A 17,236-nucleotide genomic window follows, 5' to 3' on the forward strand; every position below is an offset into this window, starting at 1 on the left:
TTAGGTAGCCTTAGTCACGGCGCAGATATGTAGTTGAGCATCTCAGTCAAACAGGACGCACAAGGTTGCAAACAGCCTTAAGGCAGTTGCCCGGAGAGGGATGGAAACCTCAGAAACAGAGTTTGTGCCAGGGACTGAAGACAATAGCTTCAGTCTTCCCAATATTTCATCGGCAGAAATTTCTGTTCATCCAGCGCTTCAAGCAGTCTGTTATTTTAAGCAGTGGAGTCGTCAAGAGAGATGGTCATCAGGGGGAGCTGGGTGTCATCAGCTCACACATGTGAAAACTGATGCTGTTGTTGAAGGGTAGTGTACAGATGAGAACTAGAAGGTGGCTAGGGTTAGATCTTTGGGGAACACCCATGGTAATGGTGCAGGAGCAAAAGAGAAGTTATTGTGGATGATTCTGAGCCACAAGTAGACGGGTTAAAATAAAACCAGATAAGTACAGTCCCACCCAGCTGTACAACAGTCAACAGTGGAAAGGAGTTGAAAGAGGATCGTGGGGTCAAATGCATCAAAGGCTACAGACAGGTACCAAGAATGCTTAAAATGTTGACTGTCAGAAAATCCCATCTACAAAATGACACTAGCTAGCATGGTCCAATGATTTTAATCAATTAGTAGATCTGTTGGAATATGAATTTAAAACATTTTTTAAACATTCAGGATAGTTTGCAACTAACTAAGAGGAATAGAGAGAACACTTCTGCATTTGTGACCCCAATGTCAGCAGAGGGCATTAAGTCAAATATCAGATGGGTTGAATGCAGCTTGAATCTCTTCCTACTCTTTCTCAATAATGAATCTCAACACAAACTCAGATAACTCTGCAGTAAGAATTTTAAGTCAATACATTTTTTGTCTGGACCGTGCTCAAATCCAGTTCCCAAAGGCCCAAAATGGACAAGACCTCATTTGTCTGCACTTCCATACAGGCTTTAAAGCTCTATTCTAAGCATTGAAGATTTTTTACTTGACGTGCTTAAAACTGATGCCAAAGTGAAATTATTAATTCCTTAATTGCTAACCTTCTTCTGGATTAGTTCTGATGACATAAGTGAAAGTACCATTTAGTAGAATTTTGGTTTTTATCTGCCCAGGGGGGCTAAAGATTAAACGTTTTCTCTCTTTTGTGGTGAGCCTAGCTCAAATGATTCTCACTCTCTCAACTCAGTGACTCCAGACAGGAGGTGATAGAAAAAAAACACAATGCAGCACTGATTATGGTTTGTGCGTAGTTGCCAAAGATAGCTGGTGTGGAAAGAGATACATGTTATCTTGGATACTTGACATTAGTTTAAGTCAATCACACTCGATTAAATTTCTCTTTATATGAGCAAAATACTACAGATGCTGGAAATTTGAAATAAAAAGGGGAAATGCTGAGCAGGTCTGGGAACATCTGTTTCTGTCTCGACTGATGCTGCCAGACCTTTTGAGTATTTTCAACTTTTTCACTGTGTGATAGAATTGTAATTAAGTCCTTCTTTCAAAAGCATTGATTATGCATTACACCATGAGTAAAACACTTGCCTCACCAGGTTTAAAAACCCACAGTAAAGGCACGTTGTAAGTGGCTTACAATAAGATGCTCACTCACTTAACCCATTCAACATGTATATTAAAAAAATTATATCAAGCCAATACAGGACTTTTAGTGATTTGACAATGGGGTCCTACATTAAATTGGTAGATGTGACAATATTCTTGCCAAATGCATGTTCAGCAACTTGCCCAGTTTCAGATTAAGCTTCCAAGGGCACATGTAGTTGTACAATTAATAGTCAAGGCCAAAAGCAGGTCAACTGCACACTCAAAACTGCTGACACCTTATCAAATCAAACAAAAAGATTTTGAATTGCCAAAAATGTAATTAAATTGCAACATGAATCTACTTGGTTAACAGCCTAATTGAGAGGATTGACTTTAAATCAGGGTTACTGGAATACTCCTGGGGCTGGAATTTCCTCAGAGGTGTGCCCATTCCACTATCTTCTCGCAAGAAATTCAGCTACAAGAGTGGATTCAAGGACACCCCAGGTCCAAGTTGTCAAATTCAAGTCCAATGATGGGGAAAATAGCTTCCTTCTCTTTCGTTGATTTGCACTCCCACCCACCCTCTCATACACAATAGAATAGTTTTCCCCCACTTCTTTATTTTAAGTGTGTCATAAGCAACAAAATTTTTTTTTAAATCAGCTTGTGCTTTCCACATCTGTTCAGTAATTAATAGTTACAAACAGCTAGCATGGATTTCAAGAGGGAGCATAGTGCTTGACAAACCTCAAGTTTTCAATGCAGGAAATATAGTGGGTGCTGTTCACATGGGTTTCGGAATGCCTTTGATAAATATGGGAGATTACCGTAGAAGAGTAAGGAGGGGGAATTAAGGGGACTAATAATTATTTAAGAGAGAGAAAACAACACAGGAGCAAAGGATAGTTTTCCAGAATGGTTGCAAGAAGTTAGTCATGTCTCAGGGGTTCTTTACACTGACCACACTAATTTGGATGTAGGCAGAGAGGATTTGGTATTGAAATAAGCAGATGATGAACAACATTCCCTCTAAACTAAACAGGTGCAGGGCCACCCAGCAATTGGGAATATGCTGTGCAGGGGACAAACTGGTCACGCATAGCAAAGAGAAATTAGAGGAAACGTTGATAAGCTAGAGTTAAGTTGCAAAGGGATATTGCCAAAATGGAATACAGTTAAGTGTGAAATTATACATTTTAGATAAAACAATATAAGTATAAGCTAAATGGAAGCAGTATCAGTGCCACGGAAGCATAGGGATTTAGGGTACAGGTTCATGTAGTAAACAGAAGGTTTATAAGGCTGTAAACAAAAAGCTAAGTCCATGTTTTATCATATGAGACACAGGATATAAATGTCAAGGAGTAACAATCTTAGTGCATGTGTTAAATTAAAAGTTACTTTTAGCATTTTATAAACACTAGCTGTTCAACAGCCAAGATATTAGGGGATGAGTGTGGGGCAAGAGGGAGGAATGACAACTGGTGGAGGTAATTTCACATGAAAGAATATTATTGGAACTACTCAAAGTCCATTAAGCTTTGGAACTGTGCACAATGACATTGAGTGTAGCACTCAAGCAATACAAAGAAAATCAAACTAATACAGATGCTGGAAAACAGTAAAATAAAGAGAAAATGCTGGAAGCACTCAGATCAGGGAGCACATACTGCCGAATTTTATGAGCATTTTCTGTTTTTATTTCTGATTTTCTCCTCTCCCCATAGATGCTGCCTGACAAACTGATTCATGGTCGCCTGGCATTTGATGGCATGAGCTAGAAAATTTAGTGTCAATCAAAGCAAAAGGTAATCCATCAAGTGTCAAAGCTAAATGTTAAGAAAAGATTGGCAACAGTAGTTGGAAGCCTCCAAACAGGTATTTTTAAACATGAAAAGCTTAAGTCAATAATGAGGGAAAGAAATACTATAAAATGAATTACAAAATCTGGGAAGCTATTTAATACCACAGCATTCATCAAGTGCTGACAACTTTTATAAGCCACAAGCTTTGCCCCAGATTTTAAACCCATCTGGATCTGCCAACAGTTACCGATTCTCTTCAGTGTAGCAAACAAGCAAAGGTTCTGCTGCAGAGACTAAATGTCACGGGGTGAAAAATTGGCAGCCTATTTCAGCATTAGTGAATTAAAGGAAAAGGGCCAACACCCACCTTTTGAAACCGAAATTTTCTAATAAGAAGTCTTTTCTGAAATTATATCTAATTTCATACATACCTAAAGACTTGCACTTAAAAAATGCAAAATATTCCTCAAATTGAAGCTTGTGCTAGCCAATTTCGTTAGATGAAAAAATATTGTGAAGCAGAATTTAAATATGTAATGACTTTTTGTTAAATCTTCCTGTTTTTGAAGCATCAGGTTATCATAACATCCCTGTGATTGATCCACCCAAACAAGACATCCTTAAATAGAGGCTTAAAAAGCACTTCAGAAAACATGTCACAGAAGGTTAACCAGCAGTAATGTTTCCTTTTTAAAAAATCTTCTAAGTTATTTCAATGTATATCTACATACTGAAGCTTTAAAAAAAAGTCAAAATAAGTTCAAGTTACTTAGGAAAGCAGCTGATCTAAGGAAATATAGAATCTTAAATTGATTCCAGATTTGGCGACTTTTCTTCAATCTTCGTACTGCTCTACAGTACTTGTGGCAGCACAGGTGACAAAGGTGATATGGTCCAAAACTATGGAGACAGATAAAAGAACTTGCATTTATAAAGCACGCTCCACAACCTCAGAGCATGCCAAAGCACTTTAGTCACTGATGTAATGTAGGGAAGTATGGCAGCCAATTCATGCACAGCTGTGTCTATTCCTTTTTTAAAGAATTATAATGATAAAGTCCCCATCTCCTTTTCAAACAGTTCTATTGAATCTTTTATGTCCACCTGAGGAAGCAGACAATTCGTTTCTATTTACCATTTCATCTGAAAGACTGCATCTCTGAAATTGCTTCACTCCCTCATTAATAGAAAGAAACATCAATATAGGTTGCGTGCTCATGTTCTGGACAGGGCTTGAATCCATGGCTTTCTGATTCAGATGCGAGTGTGCTACCCACAGACCAGGTATAACACCAATTACCAATCAGCAAAGAGGGGTTGCATGACAGAATTCCTAACATGCACCTGGCTCCTGTTCTCCGTCTCCACACAACTGAGATAATTATTTCATTGGGAAAACACAACAGTGCGTGCTCTTCGCAAATATATATTAAAATTAATGATTGGTCCCAAGATTCTAATGGTATTGCAGCTGTAGCTGGCACTCTCAGGGTAGTGTTACCTGGCCAATTGATAAGGGTAAACACAACTGAAGTAGGGATCTTATCCATGAGTATTAGTTAAAAATCCCCCCTCCACCACCTCCCTCTTCCAACACACTAAGTTTTATGATCCAATATCCTCATATCCGCTCCCTTGCTGGTTACTCTTACCCTGCTTCACTTCCCTTTCACAATCACATCCCTGGTGCTTTTAACATCCACAGCACCCTTGCCTCCCCCTCAATCCTCTAACCCTGATTACCGGAACTCCTTTTCCTTTGTTCTCCCTTCACAATTCAATCTCCAAATGTCTTATCCTTCTTCATCTCACCTTTTCTCCCACCTGTTTCTTCCTCTTTTCTGCTCTTTATCTATAACCGCTCGTGTCACTTATCTGAAACACCAATTGGTCGCGACTGTCCACACACAATGCCACAGGAGATTAATCACTGTTTAGATTAAATTACTTCAGATACAGTTCAGTCCAGTTCCATATACAAAATGAATTCTTGTTACCTTTCAGATACTTTATAAAATTAGTCATGTTAAAAATTCTTTTTAATTGCTAGCAAATTGAGTTAGAAATTATTTGGAGGCATAGCTACAAATCTTCAAGTTTCAAGGGAGGGGGGAAGGAACAGGGAAGAGGAAAGAGATAATGGTTCAATTTGAACGCTTTCTTTTATCCATCAAGTTAATTCTAAATTCCTGCCAATACTTAATTTCCAGAATACAAAAACAGGCTACTTAATTCAAAATCCATTAATATAAATTATTGGATAATTGAAACCATTAAGTTTGAAATTACCATTTCCCATTAAGTTTGAAATTACCATTTCGCTTTCTTAATTAAACTGCTTATTTCAAATTATTGGATAATTCAAGGTTTTGAATTATCAGTAGACTGTATCACTCTTAAGCTAGAAAAAGGTTGCTGAAACATCCTGATGCCTGCACAACCAAACCACTAAAAAAAAATCAAACACTGGAGTGAACTATTACACCAGCAAGTCTCTTTTTGCATTTAATGTTGTCAAGATACAAAGCATTATTACAGTTCCTATTCTGAAAGTATGGTTACATGCCATTTAGGTGTGTAATCTTTGTTTCAAGGTGTTAAGTTTGAATCAGCAGCAGCAACAAAATTAATTTATGACTCCTATACGACTTTAACATGTTAACTAATTAAAGTAGGACGTTGTAGTTATTGCACTTGAGACAGCTTTACCTGGGGAGAGGAAGAATAATCAATAGTGTATCAAAACTATGTTGACAGATTGCCATTTGCACAGCAAGGAGTCAATGAATTGGATTGCAACTAAGCAAACAGATGGTACTAATAATAGGACACCATACTGGATCATTTCTGATCCCCCTGAAATAATCACTTGGAAACAGAATAAAACTGACAAAAGGTGGAAAGAGAAATGAAAGCATAAGATAGACTGAGTAGCCAAGGGAAAGCACCACTATAATGGTCAAAATTATGTTGATTATGTTGTAAATCACACTTAGGCTACCTACAAATGTATTGTAGCATGCATGGCAAAAGGTTGCAGCAATCATTACTGGAGTCAAATTCTTACCTCCTTGGTCTCCTTCCATTAGCCCTTGTGGGTGCCCTTCGACCCACTGTGGAATAATCAGGTTCCGGTTCCGGCTCTCCATCCAGTTCATACCCATCATCATCGGGTCCCAGACTTCTATGGTCATCTTCAAGTCCATAAGGTTCTGGCTGGAAGCGCTCTGGTTGAGATCGGCTCAGATCAACACTGCCGTCTGGCTGCACTTGTGGCTGGGCAACAGCATACTTATTTCTATTCAGCAATGTGTAACTTTCATCTGGTCTGTAGTTGTCTCGTGGTAAGTAAGCGTAGCGGGGGCGGTAATGAACTCCTCGCGACAGGCTTTCATAGTTATCAGATACATCTGCAAATCCATCCTGACCAGTGTACGAACGATACATATCATGGCGATTCTCATACGTCTCTGCATAGTTGTTGTAGGCTCTGGTTAAAGTAGAATTCGCCTGTGGTGTGATGTAACGATCTCCATTTTTTATGTATCTTCTGTCAATGGAATCTGTACAACTGCCAGCAGGAGATGACCCCTCTGCAGGCAATCCATCTGGCCCAAGTGGCACCTGCCGAACTGTTCGGGTTGTCACTGTTTTAACCACTTTAGTAACCTGCAAACACAAATTTAATAAGAATGCTCATCAGCATAAGGGCAAACAAGAACCTCACAGCAAGAGAGTAATATTAATCGCGTCCCAAACATAACACGCTCCCACACACAAAGAGAAACCGGATTTAAGGATGTGTTGATAATGCATTGGAACTGAAGTGCTGTAGGGCATAAAAATTTGAAGAGTAGTACTCTGGATACTTAAGTGAAGGTTTCTCGCAAGTGCTTTACATGCCACTGCAGCACAAGGGCTGATGTGAAACCTATTTTTCCATTGCAAAAATATAGCCAACTGTGAACACATAGAAGGCAACTTAAATGCTGTAAATATGCACAGGAGCCAGACAGAAATAAATGGACAAAATGAATATTAGGCAGTAAATACATTAAATGATGTAGATTTTTGTGAAGGATTCACCGCAGTTTCATAATCAAAAGGAATTTTTCATTTTATAACCTGGATCAGATCAATACTTCAACTAGATGTTTAAGCATTGTTTTTTTTCCCTGATTTCTTGGTTCCTGCCAGTCAAATTTACTTCCTTTCCTTCCTGCACTCAAGATACCAACTCCTTAATGACTATGTCTAGTGTTTCTTCCCAACTTGCTTGAATTCATGTACAAGCCCCAACAGTGTGTTGTCAATGACTATTCAACTCCACTGGTTATTGCAACTAAGCATGAAGCTACCTTCACTTTGTGGTTCACACTCACTTCCAGCAAGATGGATAGGGATCAAGCCCCAGGCAATTTTTTTCCTCCCCAGCCAGGAGTGCTGAGACTAACTGCAGAGGAAAAAAAACACAATGCAAACCAAGAATGAAACCTGGTGGTCCTAGGTAAAACACATTTTTAAACATTTCATCTCCAATATTTCCAAGTAAATAACCAGTGGGAGTTTACTACATTAGGGGAAAAAACACAGAACTGCATTCCTAAGCTCATGATTGCCAAACATTACAGAAGATAAACATCATCCACTTCCTATTGCTGGTCATACATCACTCCAATTTCAAATAGAGGCATGGACAAAACCATAACTATCATGCTGTCCATTACGGCAGGGAAGTAAATTCATCATGTTCACTGCAAAGAGCAGCAACTGTTCACATGCAGAAGGTAAACTGAACAGCATGTTATCTGCTCAAACATTAAATGTTAAAAGTGTTTAATTTAGGAGCCAGACCAACTGACTCAAGGAATGTCAAATACTGAGTAAATAATTCCTTTCACACATACATTAAAAATGCACTCATTTTGTTGATCTCTACTTGCAAAAACTAGCAATGCCTTAGAAAGTCAAGCCTTCAGTTTAGAAGCCTCAGAATACTTTTCACAAATAAAGATCCTACTGCTCTCAAAATTTCAATCCAACAATATGGCAATTTTCACCCAACATTCAGTCAACTTACTTTTGTTCAGAGGATGAACAATCATGGCATACATTGTGATTCTGCTAATTTGTTAACAGAACTAAACAAGATAAAAGAACTAATTCAGAGTTTTGCAAAGATGCAGTGCAAAGGTCCAGCTATTCCTGTATTTCACTGATTGAAAAAGATCCCTTTTCTAAATTCGTAGCTGGATTATGATTCATGTTCTAAATATTTCTATGCTCTTAAAATAAAAATAAGTTAGTGAATAGACACATTACAAATTCACCCGAAAAAATTGGCTCAAACAGCAATTTATGCTCATGTAAGCACCTACAAAGCTTGTTATAAATTAGTGCAAAATGTGACTTTTTTCAGATAGCTTTCTAGCTACTAAATTAGTACAGTCATCCTAAATCAGGGCACGGTTGCCAGAATATACAAGTGTTAATTTATGCTAGATAGAATCAAATCATTATTCACGAATATTCATTACTGATTCAAATCAGAATAATTGCCACTCTGAGTATGATATCACAATACTACAAGGGTTCTTTACCATCTCAGCAGTACATGAAGAATAAAGAAACAGATTGGGTTTGAGATGCAACATTTCCAGGCTATCATCCAACGAATTGTAAAACATTAAATAATGAAGCAAAAACAAACATTCCCGAGCTCAGAACAAGTAACAATTTTCTTAAAAGAACTGTGAAAAGGAGGAAACAGTCCATTAAAAATAAGAACGTGGCACCAGTCTACAAGCTGAGTTATAGTATATGGGAGGGGCATGTTATTCAGGGTGCAGTTATATCCTAACATGCAGCGCTGCATCATGTTCCATCTTCACTCAGCTGTGACACGAGTGACGGTGTAACTTTGAGCCAGATCCTGGTTGGACACTAACTCAGAACAACAACTGTGCAGGGAGACAGTCAGATAATGCCTCACCTGGACACGGTACAAAACGCAATTACAATTAGACTCTTGATCACTATTAAACTGAAGCAGAGTTTGTTTGTGTGCGTTTATTGTATAGGCATTCCCACTAATTCTTTCAAAGCTTTCAACATGTTTCCATGCATGCTCAGAGCTTTCCCCTGGACCAAGAACAGGACCTGGAGCGATGCAAAATAAACAAGTGTGTTGCTGGCTGTGAAAAGATACAGCAGTCACATACGAATGTGCGAGTTAGGAGTAGGAGTAGGCCACTCAGCCCTTCAAGCCTGCTCCGCCATTCAATAAGATCATAGCTGATCTGACTGTAACCGCCTGCTTATCCCAGATATTCTTTCACTTCCTTGTTTATCAAGGATCTACGTACCTCTGCCTTGAAAACATTCAAAGACTTTGTTTCCACTGCCTTTTGAGGGAGTTCGTTCCAAAGACTGACTACCCTCAGGGAAAAACGCTCTTCTCATCTTGGTCTTAAATGGGTGGCCCCTTTGTTTTAAACAGTGACCCCTAGTTCTAGATTCTTCTACATGAGGACATATCTTCTCAACATCCACCCTGTCAAGGCCCCTCAGGATCTTAAAGATTTCAATCAAATTACCTCATTCTATTCTAAACTCCAGCTGATAGAAGCCTAGCCTGTCCAATCTTTCCTCATAAGAAAATCTGCCTATTCCTGGTATCAGTTTAGTAAATCTTCTCTGAACTGTTTCTAACACATTTACGTCCTTCCTTGAATAAGGAGAACAACACTGTACACAGTACTCCAGATGTGGTCTCACTAGCATCCTGTACAACTGAAGCATAACCTCCCTGCTTTTATATTCAATTGCCCTTGCAATAAATGATAACATTCTAGCTTTCCTAATTACTTGCTGTACTTTCATACTCGCCTTTTGTGATTCATGCACTGGGACACCCAGATCCCTCTGAGTCTCAGAGCTCTGCAATCTCTCACCATTTAGATAACATGCTTCTTTTTTATTCAGCTACCAGTTGCTGGTAGAGACCTTGTTCACAGCTGAGGCATAACACTTCACAAAATGAGCATGTTACCACGGCAATGGACTGTTCCTGTGAAAATCCATTACTAACATCTTTTTCAGAAAAAATTCTTACAATGGTGTGTATGCATGTAGCCAAGTGAGTGCATTGCTCAAAGGCGAAATCAGGTGACTATTCTATATTTAGACACACTCCTTGGTTTCTCTTATTAATTAAAGAAAGTGTCGTGTTATGTTATGTGCAGAAAGTTAAGTTAACAGAGGGGTTACAACAGCAGTGCTAGAGTCTGGAAACATAATATAACTAATTAGACCAGCTGTGATCCAATACTGTGACTCTCATTTTAGCGATGATAAACGAATGTATGGTAGCAATGGTAGTTCAGCACATCTGTGCCAACAAAGACCACTGATTCCCCTTTCATGTCTGCTCAACATTCTAGGTGGTTCATGAGTCATTTCTGACAAATGTGAATTTAATATTAGTTCTGCTCCGCAAGAAATACATTTATAACGTTACTTTTCATATTACAATCCTCTGACTCTCTCAATCACAAATACCAAAAATCCCTGCTATGCTGCCAGAAAGTCACTTCAATCTGGGCTGGTCAAAAGATAGTAAGGCTGAATATTCCCACTAGCAATGGGTGATGCCACTTATCCTTGATTTTTTAAATATATAAATAAAACATAAAATTGTTACCTGTAAATTGCAGGTAGAATTTGTTTAAAAGTGTGCACGTATGGGACCCATCTCAGCCCAGCATGTGTCACAAAAGGTAATTATTCTTAAATATAAACAGAAAATGTTGTAGCCATCAGGTCAGGCAGCAGCTATGGATAAACATTTCACGTGTTACCTTTTATCTTTGCAGTCACCCAATCTGCATTCGAATTTCTGAGTATAGGGACCACCACATCGTGAACAACGAATCCAATATACTAAATCGAAAGTACAAGCAAACTGCTGTTTCAACTGGGAGGAATTTTTGGGGCCCAAAACAGTGGGAAGAGGGGAGGTGAAAGAGTAGGTGTTGCACCTCCTGTGTTTGCAAAGGAAGGCACTGTGGAAAAGGAGATTTGGAAGAGTGGACCAGAATTTTGTCTGCTCTAAGAAGTCAGACTTTCCTGTCATCATGGGGTCAATAGATTTTGACAAATGAATAAAACTGGCATTTTCACTCCAAACTCCCAGAAGTTCATCTTCAAGGTGCAGTAATCACATTTGCAGCATGATGACAGACATTTTTTGCAGCAAAGCAAGGCCCTAACCTTGTCATTTATTACTTCTAGCACTGAATGATACAAATTGGTCAGAAGTTCTCTCTGTCAACACCTGCATACTGCAAAAGGGAAAGCAAAATCTTCACATCAAGATTTCAGATCAAATATTGCTCACATAATACATCCTTACACCATCACTACTAGTTGCAAGTCAGAAGGCTACATTTATGTCACTGCAACATGCAATAGTGGCTTTTAGTATCCTGAACTTCACAGTTTCCAGATATTTCTCAACATTCACTTAACACTGCCAAAAATGCCATCATAACAATGTTATTTCAAAACAGAATGCAGGACTCAATTTTTTTTTTTTAAAAACTAAATTGATCTCATTTTCCAAATTAAAAAAATGTCACTTCCTACTCCATTGTGCCTTTAACAAATTAGATGCAATTAGATAAAATAAAATAATCTCATTTTACAAACTAATGGTTAGGTGTTAGGATAATTTGTTAACATACATTCTCCTTGGGATAGTCAAAGTAGAAAGAAACATTTGAAGCTTGCTTCAGGGTGGCACAGCATGCTATGGAATGGCACTTTATAAATAAATCAGGTAAAGTGCCCGAGAAGAATATATGTACAGGTTGGTGGGTGGGTGAACGAATGAGTGGGAGTGCCACCTCCACCCAAAAATGGTGTCTCAAATTAAAAACAATGATCTCTTACCTTAGTCTCAGTCCGTCTTATAGTTCCATCATCCGATGTTACCACAGATACGTGGGAGGTGGGAGTGCCTGGGTCCTCTTCAACTGTAACAGTTTCTTCTACTAACTCCTGCGGCTCCTGCATTGTTGCTTTTGAAGTCTGATTACAGGGGCTTTGCTCCTGGAAATTGAACGTGACATGTTGTAAGCTGTGGCTAATTGCATAGCACATGTTGATTATTATTTTCATGCTTTTACTTTTGTGTTGATCAGATCAGTTTTCCCCTCATACAAGAAGTTCACTCAATGGAATTAGAAAGGTACATTATACATTTCACTGCCCGCTTTTGGGAGGATCTCATTTCTCTCCCATGATTGAGGGTGTTAGTGCCAGAAGCAAGCAAAGTTAAAGCATATGTATAGTAGCAGAAATTATGGGGTTCAAAGCTTAGATCCAGAATGAATAAGGAGCCAAAGCAAAAGCAAGGTGAATACACAAAATAAGAGTTCATGGAGTTGAGGGTGATATATTTGCATGGATAGAGGGTTGTTTAACAGACAGGAAACAGAGGGTAGAGATAAATGAGGCATTCTCAAGCTGGCAGGCTATGACCAGTGGAGTGCAGCAAGGGTCAGTGCCGGGGCCTCAGCTATTTACCATCTATATTAATGATTTAGACGAAGAGACAGCGAGTAATGTATCCAAGTTTGCTGATGATACAAAGTGAGGTGGGAATGTAAGCAGTGATGAGGGCACAGAGGAAAAGTGATTATAGGCAGGTTAAGTGAGTGGACAACAAGGTGGCAGAAGGAGTATAATGTGGGGAAGTGAGAGGTTATTCATTTTGGTCCCAAGAGGAGAAAAGTAGAATTTTTTTTTTTAAAAGTGTGAAACTTGTAAATATTGATGTTCAGGTGTACCATACAAGGTACACAAAGTTAGCATGCAGGTACAGCTTGCAACTAGAAAAGCAAATGGCATGTTAGACTTTACTGTGAAGGGATTGGCATACAAGAATAAATAAATCTTGCTACAATTGTACAAGGCTGCAGTAGTGTGCGCAATTTTTGTCCCCATGTTTAAAGGAAGGTATACTTGCATTGGAGGTGGTACAGCAAAGGTTCACAAGATTGGTCACTGGCATGAGAGAATGAATAAATTGGGTCTATATTCTCTTGAGTTAAGAAGAATGAAAGGTGATCTCATTTAAATATTTAAGATTATGAAGGGGTTTAATAGAGGAGATACTAAGAGGTTGTTTCCTCTGGCTGCGGAATCTGAAACAAGGGGCCAATTTAGGACTGAGATGAGGAGAAATTCCTTCAGTCAAAGGGTTGTGCATCTTTTTCTCTACCCCAAAGAATTGTGAATGCAACATCATTGAATTATATTTATGGCTGAGATAGATTTTTGATCTCACAGGGAATCAAGAGATATGGGGAGCAAGCAGCAAAGTGGAGTTGAAGTGCGAGGTCAGCCATGATCATAGTGAATGGCGGACCAGGCTCGATGGGCTGTATGGTCTTCTCTTTCTCCTATTTGTGATGTTTTTTATGCTATGACCAGTCTGCTTTTATGTCCATTTCCAAAGCCAAGAAAACATGTTTTCGGTATTCAATTTAAGCCAATAGGTATACTTAACAAATCATCGATTACAATCTTTCTGGCAGTCAAATACCGTAACTTCAAGCTGCCATGATGACTCATTAAATGCCAGAGGCTCCCGTTTATTGAGATGTATCTGGATTATTCGTTCACTACACAAACTGTTAACACTGAAGCTGGAACTCCTCCATCTTAACGCGCGCTCACAAAAGCTGCTCATGTTGTTCATAAATATTCAGTGCCAATCCAAAAGATCTCCAAAGAACACTGCTTTTATTTGCCCATCTTTTCCTCAGTCATGCAATAGTTAGGAATGGTCTCTCCGCCTATGGGTGATCAGTGTTTACTATCAAACCTCCAACTTATCCATTAAAATCCTGGTGAAACCTGCAAATCTTTCTGCGCTATAATAGTCACTGAAGCAAAAAGACTTATTTCCCAGGTAGTCATCTTTGGCACCATCTTAGTATGCTACTTATAAACAGCTACTGGTCCAATGGGGGAATAATTGAGGATATCAATAATCACACATTCTAAATATAGCAATACTGCAGTTACTCCTTTATTGTTGCTAGACTTCATCTCTGACTTACTGCAAGTATTGTGCCAACCATACAACAAATTAGATAACAGTGCAAATAGGCGTAAATGGGTATGATATGATTGTGATAACAGAGATATGGCTGCAGGGTGGCCAAGGATGGGAACTGAATATCCAAGGGTACTTGATATTTCGGAAGGACATGCAAAAAGGAAAAGGAGGTTGGGGTGGCATAGTTAGTTAAGGATGAAATCAGAGAGAGAATATTGGCTCAGAAATCTAGATGAAGAATCAGTCTGGAGTTAAGAAGCTACAAGGGGTGAAAAACATTCGTGGGAGTTTTCTATAGGCCTCCAAACGGTAGTGGGGAGGTAAAGGGCTGCATTAAACAAGAAACTAGAGATGCATGTAACAAAGGAGCTACAGTAATCATGGGTGACTTTAATCTTCATACAGACCGGGCAAATCAAATTAGCTATAATACTGTGGCAGATGAATTCCTGGAGTGTGTACTGGATGCGTTTTTAGACCAGCACGTCGAGGAACTAACTAGGGAACAGGCTATCTAAATTTGGTATTGTGCAACGAGAAGGGGTTAATTAATAATCTTGCTGTGCGAACAGTGACCATAATATGATAGAATTCTTCATTAGGAATGGAAAGTGAAGTCCGAAACTAGGGCCCTAAATCTAAACAATGAAAACTCGGAAGGTATGAGGCTTGAGTTGGCTAAGATGGATTGGGGAACTTCAGTAAAAGGTGAATTGACAATGGCTCATACTTAAGGAACAATTGTATGCAGTTATACATTCCTTTCTGGCACAAAAACACAACAGGGAAAGCAACCCAACCATGGCTAACAGAAGAAATTAAGGATAGCATTAGATCCAAAGAGCTGTTAGAAAAGTAGTAAGCCTGGGGATTGGGAGCAGTTTAGAAATCAGCCAAGGAGGGCGAAGGGATTGATTAAGAGGGGAAAAATAGAGTATGAGAGTAAACTTACAAGGAACATAAAAACAGACTGTAAAAGCTTCAATAAGTATGTATAAAGAAAAAGATTAGTGAAGACAAGTATGTGTCCCTTACAGTCCGAAACGGGACAATTTATAATAGAGAACAAAGAAATGAGAGAGGAATTAAACAACTACTTTAGTTCTGTCTTCATGTAGGAAGGCAAAAAACTTCCTAGAAATGCTAGGGAATCAACGGTCTGGTGAGGAGGAGGAATTGAAGAAAATTTGTATTACTAAAACAAATAAATAGTGCTGGAGAAATTAACAGGACAGAAAGCCGATAAATCCCCATGGTGTGACAATCTACATCCTAGGATACTAAAGGAGGTGGCTATTGAAATAGTAGATGCATTGGTTATCATCTTCCAAAATTCTGTAGATTCTGGAACAGTCCCGGCAGATTGCAGGGTGGCAAATGTAACCCCACTATTTAAAAAAAGAGGGAGAAAACGGAATTACAGACCGGTTAGCCTAACATCAGTAGTAGGGAAAATGCTAGAATCTACTATAACAGACGTGATACTGGGACAATTAGAAACATTAATGGGGTTAGACAAAGTCAACATGGATTTATGAAAGGGAAATCATGTTTGACAAACCTACTGCAGTTTTTTGAGGATGTAACTAGCAGAATAGATAAATGAGAACCAGTGTATTTAGATTTTCAGAAAGCTTTTAAGTCCCACACAAGAGATTAGTGTGCAAAATTAAAGCGCATGAGATTGGAGGTAATGTATTGGCATGGCTTGACAATTAGCAGACAGGAAACAAAAAGTAGGAATAAATGGGTCTTTTTCAGAGTGACAGGTGGTGACTAGTGGGTTACCACGGGGATCAGTGCTTGGGCCCCAGCTATTCACAACATATGTCAATGATTTGGACGAGGGAACCAAATGTAATATTTCTACGTTTGCTGACGACACAAAACTTGGTGGGAATGAGAATGGTGAGGAGGACGTTAAGAGGCTTCAAGGTAATTTAGACACGTTGAGTGAGTGGGTAAGTACATGGCAAATGCATCATAACACGGATAAGTGTGAAGTTATCCAATTCAGTAGGAAAAACAGAACGGCAGAGTATTATTATTTAAATGGTGATAGATTGGGAAATGTTGATGTACAAAGGGGCCTGGGTGTCCTTGTACACTGAAAACAAGCATGCAGGTGCAGCAGCAGTTTAGGCGGCAAATAGAATGTTGGTCTTCATTACAAGAGGACTTGAGTACAGGAGCAAGGATGTCTTACTGCAGCTTTACAGGGCCTTGGTGAGACCATACCTGGTGTATTGTGTGCAGTTTTGGTCACCTTACCTAAGAACGGATATACTTGCCATAGAGGAAGTGTAGCAAAAGTTCACCAGGCTGATTCCTGGGGTGATAGGGTTGTCATAGGAGGAGAGATTGGGTCAAAAGGCCTGTTATTTACTGGAATTTAGAAGAATGTGGGAGGATTTCTTTGAAACATATAAAATTCAGACAGGGCTGGACAGACTGGGTACAAGATGATGTTTCTCTGGCTGGGGGGTCTAGAACAAGGGATCACAGTCTCAGGGTATGGGATAGGCCAATTAGGACTGGGATAAGGAGAAACTTCTTCACTCAGAGGGTGGTGAACCTGTGGAATTCTCTACCACAGGCAGCTGTGGGGGCCAAGTCACTGAATATATTGGAGGAGGAAATCGATAGACTTCTAGACTCGAAGGGCATCAAGGGGTATGGTGAGAGAGTGGGATTACGCAATTGAGATAGAGGGTCAGACACGATCATATTGAATAGCAGAGCTGGCTCGAAGAGCCGAATAACC

The 17,236-nt window shown here is 39.2% G+C and overlaps 1 protein-coding gene across 13 annotated transcripts in view; it reads right to left on the reverse strand.

Moving 5' to 3' along the window:
• arvcfb (ARVCF delta catenin family member b) overlaps nucleotides 1-17,236 on the reverse strand; it is a 360,264-nt gene that overhangs the window by 98,272 nt on the left and 244,756 nt on the right. For all 13 annotated transcript variants that reach the window (XM_078554487.1, XM_078554490.1, XM_078554492.1 and 10 more), the window contains 2 exons: nucleotides 12,297-12,455; nucleotides 6,412-7,013 (listed from right to left, as the gene is read on the reverse strand). In XM_078554487.1, the coding sequence (XP_078410613.1) occupies nucleotides 6,412-7,013; nucleotides 12,297-12,455 (761 nt within the window). The remainder of the gene's footprint in view (nucleotides 1-6,411; nucleotides 7,014-12,296; nucleotides 12,456-17,236) is intronic.

Source organism: Cetorhinus maximus, chromosome 12 (genome assembly GCF_964194155.1).
Source record: "Cetorhinus maximus chromosome 12, sCetMax3.hap1.1, whole genome shotgun sequence".
Classification (NCBI taxonomy): Eukaryota; Metazoa; Chordata; class Chondrichthyes; order Lamniformes; family Cetorhinidae; genus Cetorhinus; species Cetorhinus maximus.